Genomic DNA, 11,666 nt, shown 5'->3' with positions numbered 1-11,666 from the left:
TTATCCCTCTGCCTTCTTTTCCTAGTGTAAAGACAATGAAAATAGAAAAAGGGGAAGAAATTAATGTCTGGAGGACAGTGGAGTCAGATGCAGGTAGAGCATGGACAGGAAAACAAAGGGGGGGGTTTAATCACCACATAATTTTACCACATTGGAAACTGGGGAATGTGTGTTGCACCAGGCACTGCTGGTGTGTGTTCCCTTAGTTTTCAAACCCACTCCTTCTTCCTAAACAAATCTGTCTTGCAGCTGAGACAAGACATAAAAGTTGTGATCTTAACACATTTAAAATGCTTTTGTTTTTGGAAAAGCGTTTGTTGCCAGAATTACATGAGCACACCTCAGTGGATTTCAGCTCCCATTAGATAAATCCTGTACATATATTTTGATTTCAAAACAAATCAAGCTTTTTATAATACAGGTATGGAATGTAGTTTGTCTAATTCTAACAATTTTGAAATCCAGGCAAGTCTGCTTTAGCATTAGTTCATAGCTTGCAGGAGGCAATACCAGGTGGTTCAGCTGACACCAGCTGACTAACAGGATGTTAGTATCAGGAAAAATAACACATTACTAGACATTGTACAAATAATACATTAAAAGACATAGAGCTGAGGTAGTGCATAGCCTAAGCACTCTAAGATGCAAGTCCAGCTCGTGTAAACTTACTAGTTCTTAGTTAAGGCTGGCTCAAATAGTTAAAAGTTAGGTGTCTAGGCTTCCGCTGCCATGTAAGTAGTGTTAGATGCTTACATGGCCTCTGCTGCACTCTCTTCTGCTGTTGGTTTGTTTAAATGTCACTTGTGTACATCTACAATAGCTTTAAGCACACCTCTGATCCAAAGATTGAAGCAGAGTAAGCCCTAAAGCAATGGTCTTACCCACTTTGTAAGTGACTAAAAAAAGCTTGCCATGTCATGCTATTTTGATTATAGAAAATATCATTTATAGAGGGATGGATTTAAAAAAAAAAAAATTATAGGGCCAAATTTCCTACCTGTCAGCTTTAGATGAGCATTCTCTAAAGAGTGACTGAGAACCTTCTATGTGCCCATGCAATGATTACAAACACCAAGCTGCCAGACTGAGTCAGCACACGGGTTACCAAATCCAATCTCCTGCTTCCAGCAATAGCCACTATTTCACAAGTCTAAAAGACAGATAACACACAATTGAGGCAGTGTGTAGCCCGAGCACTCTAAGATGCAGGTCCAGCTCATGTAAACTTATTAGTTCTTAGTTAAGGCTGGTTCAAATAGTTAAATGTTAGGCGTCTAGGCTTCCCCTGCCATGTAAGTAGTGTTAGATGCTTACATGGCCTCTGCTGCACTCCTCCGCTGCACTCCTGACATCACAAAAGTGGTCAGCTTTTCACTCCAGAAAAAAAACCACCTGCTCCTGAATTTTGTATAGTCAGTAATGTGTCATATCTAACAGACACAACAATTTAGTTACTAGTTTACAAGTTTTACAAAATTCTGTTTCCTCATCTGTGATGTGGAGATTAGATTGGCACCTACAGATGAAACAGGAATTTAAACTTTTAAACGAGCAACTTTTTTCCAGCAGACTCCCATCAGAATAAATGGAACAGAACTTATGACGCTACTTTTACAAAAATTGTAGCACATGAGGTTGTTTTATTATTACAGGTTATTTGGAGTAGTAAGTAAACTGACTTTCTGAAAGGTATTCTTGCCCTAAGTAACTTCCAGCTCTTCAAATCTCTCCTAAACTTCACATCTTTGTGGCAAGCTCCCTCAGTGGTTTTTTCTCTTCTTCCACCTGAAGCTGGTGAATTCTGCATCTGGTTTGGTCTGTATGTTGTATAGGGATTATCTGTGTTTTGTCTTGTCAAACACTGAAAGCACTTTTAGCACTTCAATAAATGTAGCACATCAGTTTGAAATGACAGCAACTGAGCTTTTATGCATTTTATTGTTTCCAAGTTTGTCTAATTTCAAATACAATTTTCACTGGTTTGCTCCCCCTTTTTTTTTTAATTTACAAGTCACACTTAAGAAGACTTCATAATAGCTTGAGGAGCTATTACCAGTTTAATCACATTGAAAATGCTGTCCCGATTCAAAACTTTTTTTTTTTTTTTATTCTACGTTTAACAGTGTGGTATGTGTATCTTTCATCCTTTCAGAGGGAGCAGTTAGTACTTCAGCATAAAAGCGTTATTCTCTGGGTTCGCATTAGGCTGGGAGTTTATGTAAAACAATTGAGCAAAAGAGTACAAATAAAGCTTTGTTATTCCTAAACATGTCGTCAAAAAAGCAGCTTTTCTCAGGACTGCTAATACTGGATCAAAGAACAACAGAGCCAGGAGCAGTGGCTAAACAACTTGCCTTTGCTTCTCCAGGCTCTTGGAGAGTAAGAGTTGCTGACTCCGCTCTCCAAGAGTATTTGATTGATCTTTGCTCACCGTAAAGCTCTACAGATGACTTTGGAAGTTTTAAAGTTGCTATAATGCTGCTGTAGGAGACTGTGACATAGTTTATGGGGTCTGCCCACTGCCTTTTCCAGGGACCAGCCAGTAATTCTGAAACATGTTCAAAGCATTAGGATAGGCTTTTGAGAAAATATTTATTCACCTAATTAAAAAAAAAATTATCTGCCGAGTCCAAGAATGCTTGTCAATACAGAAGGAAAATAGAACACAATTCTATGCTGGAAAACACTAATGAGATACTGAGCATTCATCTCAGTAATTACTGTGACTCTCTTAATGCTTTGTTGTTTGAGCTGGTTTGAGGCCTGTCTGCTGCTGTCAGAGACAAGCTGAATTCCCCATCTTGCTCATCAGCAAAGTTTGGAAGCCAGGTTATATCCTGATTTTTACCTTTCCCTTTCCAGCCTTACTGTCACTAGTGGGACCCTTCTCAAATGTACAATATACAAGCTGACCCTTGCGCTTCCATGTGCATTTGACATGTACTGGGTCTAGCTGGGATGGAGGTAATTTTCTTCAGAGCAGCCTGCAAGGTTTTCGGCTTCTGGGTTTGTGACTGAAACAGCGTTGGTAACACACCAGCGTTCTGGAGGCTGCTGAGCAGTGCTGGCACAGCATCAAGGCCACCTGCTCGTCCTGCTCTGCCCCTCCAGTGGGCAAAAAGCTGGGAGAAGGCACTACCCACACACCTGACACAAACTGACCAGCAGTGACACCCCATGCCATGTAACGTCAGGCTCAGCAATAAACGCTGAGGAGAGGGGTTTTTAGGGGAGTGGAGGGTGAGGGCAGCCACTGCTACCAGCCTGCTTGTGGGAAGTCATGAGTGATTACCTGTGCATCACATACCTTGCTTTTCTTTCTTCCTCTTTGCTTCATTTATTAAACTGTCTTTATCTTGACCCATGAATTTTCTCACTTTTGCTCTTCCTACTCTCTCTCCCATCCTGCTGGGGTCAGGGGTGAAGAGCAAGCAAAGGGCTATCCAGGGTCAACACCCACAGTCAACTATTCCATTGCACTGGAAGATCATTCCAAGAGGAGCATTTACTCTTTTATTAATCTTTTCTGACAGCAGTTCATGTTGGTACTTTAAATATTACATGTCACAGTTAAGTAGAGTTACATAAATTAATTACAAATCAGAACACATACTCAGTATTAACTCTTGGAAGATCTTAATTTTCAAGTGTTTCACACAGCTAGGAGCCAGCTCAAACCTCCTAATCTATTGCACAGAAGCAATTAAAGTTCAGTGGCTTTAATTCGCACTCTTCCTTCCTAATGTTACAAATTAAACCCCTGAAGGGCTGCAAATGACGTGAGTGCCCACTAGTAAGAATAATAAGACGTTAGGAACAAGATCTTACAGAAGAGAGAGCTGTAACTCTTTTGGGTAGGAAATGCTGTTCTTCAGAAGGGTGTGAACTCTCTGAAGTATTATTACATGTAGCTTACAGTAAAGTACTACAATACATTGTACCACTAAGGCAACACAGGTGCTGGGTCAGTGGAAGACACTGAGAAGATTATGTTCAGGGAAGCTTGCAGGTGCAGCAGACCATCATCACCTCCACTGTATCTAAATGCATCAGCCAAGGACACTTGGTTAGTTAGGCACCAAGAGACACAGTCTGTGAATGAAGAAAATCCACTCCGTGTTTTCTGGAGTTTTAACTTTCCAGTCTGCCTTAATATAGTGTTGAAAAACAGAGCGCTAGCATTACTGATTAGAGTCATACAGCGCTGGCAAATGTTCAGCAGGTCCCTTAAGCAACCCAACATGTTCCGATTTTGGGCTGAGTCCCTGCTATCCCAAATTCAAATCACATTGCTATTATGCAAGCGTGCCACATACTCACTGCACTAAAGACTCATTTCTCTTATGACTTCATTTAGAGATCAAATTTAGCCAAAGCATTAGTAACCTCCAAGGAACTTCCAGTGAGAACAATGTCAGAACCGTCTAAAAATTTGGATTTTGTTTCTACCATCATGCAGAAGAGTGGTATATTAAATCAGTTCCTCTGAACTCTTCACATTTTTTGTAAACATACAGTAACTAATTTCAAATATTGTCTATGTAAGAGGGAAATGATCTTTAAGTCCGACATACAACCACTTACACATACATTTAAATGATATTCTATGTTATATAGCATTATCACATCTCGGGCATAGTATTAACGTTTACTATGTCACTATCATGCAGGTAAGACAGGTAATATACTGAAGTGGTTTAGCACCAGAAAGTTAGTAGTGTACTTTCAGCAACATACCTACTAACAACTAGGCATAAGTAACACACAAAAACTGATGGAAACTAAATGTTTTAAATGTTACTTGCAATCTCAGAACAATGTATCTTCAAAATAAAAGCTTGATTCTGCAACAAATATTTCCTTTGGTACCAGGTACATGCTGTTGGTACTAACTTGTTGGCTTAGTTGCAATACATTGTGCTGCTATACCCTGCCTTTTACTAGGAAAAGTTCTCTGCATGTGGGCATATGTGTGTGGGGGTATTATGTGTGTATATATATACAAATATAAAATCATAATTAAAATACATTGCCTTATTGTCAGAGAAGTACGCTTACTGAAGTATCCAAATGGGAGAATTAGGCTGGCAGCTACAAATTATGTGGGTAGTTCCTCATAAGGAACTAAAGCTTTTTTTAATCCTGGTATACTATTGGCAACATCAAACTGTGCAACCTTAACTCAGAGTTCAACAACAAAGAACAAATTGGGTAGCGACACAAGGCTAAGAGTGCCTTCAGCTGGCAGCATTTTCAGTTTGCAGTCGCTCAATCAGTTGTTCAGCCTATGAAAAAGAGAGAAAACAATTCATTAACTACACCATGGACATTCAGTTTACTGAAAATTCCATTTCAAAAACAGTGACGCTGACAGAGCATTCACTTTCCATTTTTACAGACAAAGCATACAAGAGAAGCAGAATACAATGATTGCTTTAAACATCAGACACTTTTTTTCAGTTAGGTGAGCAGAAGAGTAACCAGAACCTATGAGAGTGAGAGGATGTTTGAGCAAATAAATAGCAGATAAGCAGTGTGGTTTTAAAGACCTCAGAAGACCGCAGTGCTCAGAACAACCCAGCTGTGAGACCAAAGATTCTTTCTTTGGGAGATGTTCCAGAACGGCATGTTGTGGCCTCTCATCACCCAACGAGCCGCACACACGAGCCACATATGTTGCTGAGGGATGGAGTGCATTCAGTATGTGGCTCATGTCACGAGATATGCATCCATTCTTTGGATATGTCATTACGCTCACACATACATTTCTCATCATATGGCTATTTATGCATCTAGCGCACAGCTGGGACGGCTGTATTTTGTAACAGCACCAGCCCACAGAGCCCTCAGAAAGGCTCAGGGTAGAAGGAAGTCTGCCAGTGTTGTTCTGGCAGGACAAACTGGGCACACGGAGACTAACACAGGCACTTCTAAAACAAGTCCGCTTACTGGCAGCTTTTTCTTTGCCAGTCCCACTGAATTAAACTTTGAATTTGAACTAGGGCTTGTGGTTTTATTAAGATCTCCAAAGGAACCTCATTAAAAGGCAAAAAGTTTAAATTTGGCATGTTTTAAATACACATAGTAAAAATGTAATCAGCTATTTACGGTAGGAACAACTTAACAGGACTTAAGTAGCTCTTGCAGTTTATTTGCAAATAAAGCTAGATAAAGCACGGAGCAACTGAAAATGAAGTTACCTGAATCTCATTTTGTGTTCTTAAACGAGTATTACATTCAAGCCATTAGAATTAAATACAAACCAAACAAAACCAACTCAAGAACATCTGGCAAAGTATCTTTTGAAGTGCGTCCATATTGGATAACTAAACTTGGTACATATCTCCCTGTGCTAATCCAAGATGGTAAGCAGTAAAACTACACAGCTATACTTATTTGAGGGCCAAATATCTATGTGATGCCATACAAAACACCAGAGACATGTCTGGGCAAGCTAGGTGAGATTTCCAGCGAGGCACCACTGTGAAGAAGCCAAGTTTTTCCTCTTTATATAAGAGGCTGCCTGTATTCTTTTTAGATGAGACAGACTTTTTTCAGCATCTTTGTTTTGGGGCTGTGCAATGAGACCAGGACCTGTAGCTACATTGCAAGGATAGGTTCCTTTGTTGCATGAAAGCAGTGAGAATAAGCTTTAGTCCTCGAGGAAGAGATTTTCAAAGTGATTTAGTCAGTGCCAGTTCAGTCTTGTTGTTTATCTCTGCTGACATAAATCACTACAAACAATGTTTTTGTAAAGCAGACACTTCTAGTCTGAAGACAAGATTAAAAAAACCATGTGAACTGATAAAAGCAATCATTAACTGGATATGTTTTTCACCTAAATCTGATGAACCAGGGTATATACGATACAGTCCACCACATTTGAATCTATCCTTGTAAATTAAGTAACTACTTATCAAGTGTCCTCAGAAGCACATCACATTAACCTAAGCTACACATTAGATCCAAAACTACTGTACTGCTTGCTGTTACTGGCACTCCACTGCCCTTAAGAAGCATAAATGTTAAGGTTTTTACCATTATATTATCTCAAATAGTTAATACAAAATAGATGTAATTAATAATTACAGTAATAACAAAATTTTGGGACATAGTTAAATGTTAGAAAAACACTGCATTTTCAGCTTGCAATCGAAAACCTACCGCAAAGCACATCTGCATTACACTTACTGTGATAAACCAGTAGGAGTTGATTCTGTAAAGAAGTCTGGATAAGAATCCCAGCTGACTGGCTGGGGCCAGGACGTGAAGATGCAAGTGGGCTATCGAGCAGAACGGAGGCCAGTGAAAACCCATTCTTCAGAAGAGAAAAACAAGTTAAAAATACCGGCGATGTTAATTCAAGAAGTAGAACATCGTATGTTACTTAACATAATAAACTGAACTAACAACTCACTCACTGTGTTTTCTTTGTACATAAAGGCAGGAACAAAAACATGCCCTTTTCTTTCATTATGCTCTCAGCGAACTTTTTCAAAAGCCTATTAACCTCCTCTTTCACATGCCTGTATTTAAGATACATTTTATTTTGTAAACTTTCCTTTTTAACAAAATGTATCTTAAATATACCATACCTAGCTTTCAGCTGGAAAGCCAAGTGTCACTAGATGAATGTAGCTCCTACCTATTTTAATCATGAAGGCTCAGCTCCCTATACTCTACACTATTTAAATTCTGTTAAAATTTACTTGGCTATCAAAGGCACTGGCTTAAACTAAAGGGTGCAGCGCTTAAATTAATGCAGGTACGATTGAAACACAATGTAGTGCCCTGCTTGAACAGGACAAAGTTTACCGCCCTTCCGAAATCTAGGATTTAAAGCATATTTTTAGGATGTAATTAAAGAGCAGCCTTTTAGGTAAGTTGTTTGAAGTGCCCTCCCTATCCCAAGATGTGGTCAAGAAAGAATGTCAGAGTTGGAATGCAATCTGCCCTGGAAATTAATCAGAAAAAAAGTTTATATCCAATACCAGCACATCCTACTTCAGAAGTCACGGGACAAGTGAACACAGACCTGATTTCTTCAATAAATAGTACTGCAGTTACTGCAGTTGTTGCCACCATCTCTAAAAGAGCATTCTGAAAAGTAAAAAACATACTCAATAAACACAGATGGTTTCCGTTACATACCTTATATCATTCAAGTCGCTAAAATTATTTTTCTGGAGGACAGCTTTTCCAACTTCCATCATTCTCTTCACTATTAAACACAAATAAATGTCATGTAATGTTTAAGTAATATCTTACACATCATATGTCATCAAGTAATTTAAACAAGGTATTATTCAGAATATTAACTTCAACAAACTGATTACACTGAGATTACAAATGTAACTTTTTCAAAATATAAATACTGTAAATACTCATAATCAAACAAGGACTGTCAAGACAGCGTTGTCCAATAACTGACACAGAAATCGCCACTGTTACCAATTTCCATACTAATGATGCTTTTAAATTCTAAGAACTTTGACCACAGCCATGCTATCACCACACCCTTATAAAAACCCCCAAATACAGAGTGATCATAATGATGATGTTTACACGAATTGCAGTGTTATATCTCTACAGAGCTACAGGACTTTGATCTCTAGGTCCTGTACAGCCAGGCATAAGTTAGGAAGTTTCAGAGGTAGTACAGAAATTTAAATTAAAATGAAATAAAAACTGTCAATCCTACTTATTACTAGGACAAAGATTCATTAGTGTACCCCTGTAAAAAGACACAACGCTAATACAAAAACTCAAAGCAAAAGTCTAAGAAACTGTCTGGAAGCCAAACACATACATAAATTTTTTTCTGGAGAAAACTACCCTGTGTTTAGAGGAGAAATACAGTGATGCAAGTCTTGCAACACACAACTATAACCCTTTTCTTGCATCACCTGTAAAATTCCCTAAGGTGGAATCGCTTCACGCATGTATGTCTGTACTTTCTTCTGTTACTAAGCACGCAGCCAGGCATTTCTTGTGAAACAAATTCCAGAACAATGTTTTCTTAAGGAAAAGGGAAAAGAAAAAAAAAGAAAAAGGAAAAAAAGTGTCTTATCAACAATAAATCATAGCTTCAATATTTTAGAACTTAATTTTTTCAAAATTATTTAAGCTTATTAGAACACTATTTTCCTTTCTCCTTTCTTTTTTCCTTGAAAAATAAACATGGCACTTTTTAAAAAATATACATTTGATAAAATTCTTCTGTAATTTTCCATATAATTTAAAATTGCACATATATATCTAAGAAAACGCAATGAAACAGCACATAAACGCTTTAAAAACAAAGCTGCAGTTCCAACAAAGTGCACAGGCATCTATACTCCACAGGAAGAGATTTCACGCAATGTTCTTCTAGAACCACACAAAAAAATATGCTATTGCAGAACAGCACACGGAAGTTCCCAGGAAGGACACATCCCTACCTACGCTCACTCACACCATCTATTTCTGCATTTACACCCTCAACCAAATGGTGCTCAAAGGCATAATTATTTGACAACACGATGCTTAAGGCTGCACAAAATTATTTTCCTTTCGGTTAACAGACACTTGCAGCCTTACCTATAGGTATGTGTTCTGTCTTTAGTGTTTTGCAGTTTTCCATATGCTCCACTGGCACCACCAGGTAGTGGTGGGGGGCATCAGGTTTGATGTCTCTAAAACAAACGAGATCTTCATACTAAAAAAGGATGCAAAGACATGAAATTGATTAGGAGGAGGATACCGGTGGAGCTGCTAACAAAGTCCATCTTCCCCATATCAGCGTGACACTTAATGTCATATTGGAGGTAACCAGCAAAAAATCGTTCAGGTTTTTGTTACACGGAACAGGCACGGCTCGTGCCCGCCGCTGACCTCAGCAGTCGGGGTTCCCGCTCCGGTGCTCCAGCCGCTGTGCCAACGCCGGAGGATGGCACTCATCTTCCTTCGGCTCCTGCCTCCGCACGGACCCCCGCACCCCCCGCACCCCCCTCCGCCGGCGGGCACCGGACCCCAGCGTTGGGCTTTTCGTTCCGGCCCGGCCGCCGCCTCCTGCCCCTCGCCCCCCCGCAGCTCGGGCACCGGGACCCGCACGGCGACAGCCGCAGCTCGGCCCTGCGTTCAAAACCGGCAACAGACAACAACGGCCCGGCCCGGCCCACGAAGCCTGCGCGGCGCTGCCCCGACCCGCACCGCACCCGCACCCGCGGGAGAGGCCAGGGCGGGGGCGGCCGGGGAGCTCCGCCGCCGGGACACCGCGGAGGCCGCCGCCCCTCACCCACCTCGCAGGAGAGCAGCGCCGTGCCCGGCTCCTCCCGGCGGGCGATCCTGCAGAACACGCACTTGCCGTCGTAGCCGCCGGCGTTCCCGGCTCCCGGCCCCGCAGCGGCGCCGGCCGCCTCGTCCCCGGCCATCTTCCCCCGCCCCCCCCCGGCGGCCGGGTCGCGCGCGCCCCCTGGCGGCGGGAGAAGCGCGGGCGGGGCCGGAACCCGCCACCGCGCCTGCGTCAGCGCCTCCCGCGCCGCCAGGGGGCGCTGCGGGCTGAGGGCCGCGGGGGGGCCCGTCCCCCACCCCGGCGAGGGGCGGCGCCACCGTGCGGGCCCGGGGGGCGGCCGTGTCCTTGCGGCCCGGCACGGGCCCGCGCCTCCCGGCAGGGCAAGCACGGAGCTTCCTCGGCGCTTCACAGCAAACGCCCGGCCGGCCGCCGAGTTACAGCCCTCCGGCACCGCTAAGCGCACGTGAGCTCTGCCCGCCGTTTTCACTAACAAAACAAATCATCATATACAAACGAGGCATAAAATTGACTGCGTTCTGAGCTTGCTCAAATGAGAATCAGTTGAAATGAGAATACCATAGAATCACAGCATGGTTGGGGTTGGAAGGGACCTTAAAGATCACTTAGTTCCAACCCCCCTGCCATGGGCAGGGACACCTTCCACCAGACCAGGTTGCTCACAGCCCCATCCAGCCTGGCCTGGAACACTGCCGGGGATGGGGCATGCACAGCTTCTCCGGGCAGCCTGTGCCTGTGCCCCACCGCCCTCATCATATCAACTGCTTCCACAGCAGACAGAAAGTACGCCTAAGTGGCAGCTAACCTTCAATTTCCAAAAATGTTTTCTTAATAATTCGTATTTTAAATTGCTTGCACTGTTCATTAGACCAGAGTTGCAGAGCTGCAGAATCCCTGACCACAGACTTTCCATGTTGATGTTCTTCATGCAGCCCAAGTGGCGCAATGTGCCTGTCCCACAGGCAATAGGCCCTAGTGTTTGAAGAGGTAATGAGCTGCAAAATTTAGAATGGGCATTTTCAAAAATTTATTTCTTTCAGAGCAAGCAGTGATTGTACAAATGGGACATGGCTAGCTATTCTACCTGAAAAAACCAACCCGCAGAGCACCAGGCAATCCCTTTGTAGTGAGCTAACGTGCTCCTTCTCCCTGCTACAAACAGGCAAGCAAAGTTTATACATGAGGGTTATTCTGAAAGCAACTGGGTTTTACTTTGCTCTAAAGCCACCTTTGTACAAAACAACCAGTACAAAAACTGCACTGAAACCAGCATCAAATCAAACATCCACACTTACCTGGGTACTTACAAGCCTTACGGTGAATGACCATTTTAACGCTGTTGTGAATCAAAAATATTTATCCGAGTACCAGTAAA

General features: G+C 42.2%; 1 protein-coding gene across 1 annotated transcript; it reads right to left on the bottom strand.

Moving 5' to 3' along the window:
• Positions 1 to 3,486: 3,486 nt before the first annotated feature.
• On the bottom strand, positions 3,487 to 10,424 carry HINT3 (histidine triad nucleotide binding protein 3). Its single transcript, XM_037390957.1, has 5 exons — positions 10,281 to 10,424; positions 9,580 to 9,697; positions 8,152 to 8,221; positions 7,192 to 7,318; positions 3,487 to 5,285 (listed from the first exon to the last, which is right to left on the bottom strand). Exons 1-5 carry the CDS (start codon positions 10,410 to 10,412, stop codon positions 5,238 to 5,240), a joined length of 495 nt encoding a protein of 164 aa, XP_037246854.1. The 5' UTR covers positions 10,413 to 10,424; the 3' UTR covers positions 3,487 to 5,237.
• Positions 10,425 to 11,666: the final 1,242 nt, after the last annotated feature.

This window comes from Falco rusticolus, chromosome 6, assembly GCF_015220075.1.
Source record: "Falco rusticolus isolate bFalRus1 chromosome 6, bFalRus1.pri, whole genome shotgun sequence".
NCBI lineage: Eukaryota > Metazoa > Chordata > Aves > Falconiformes > Falconidae > Falco > Falco rusticolus.
The sequence above is the reverse complement of the archived record's forward strand: the minus strand, read 5'-3'. Positions and strand labels throughout refer to the sequence as shown.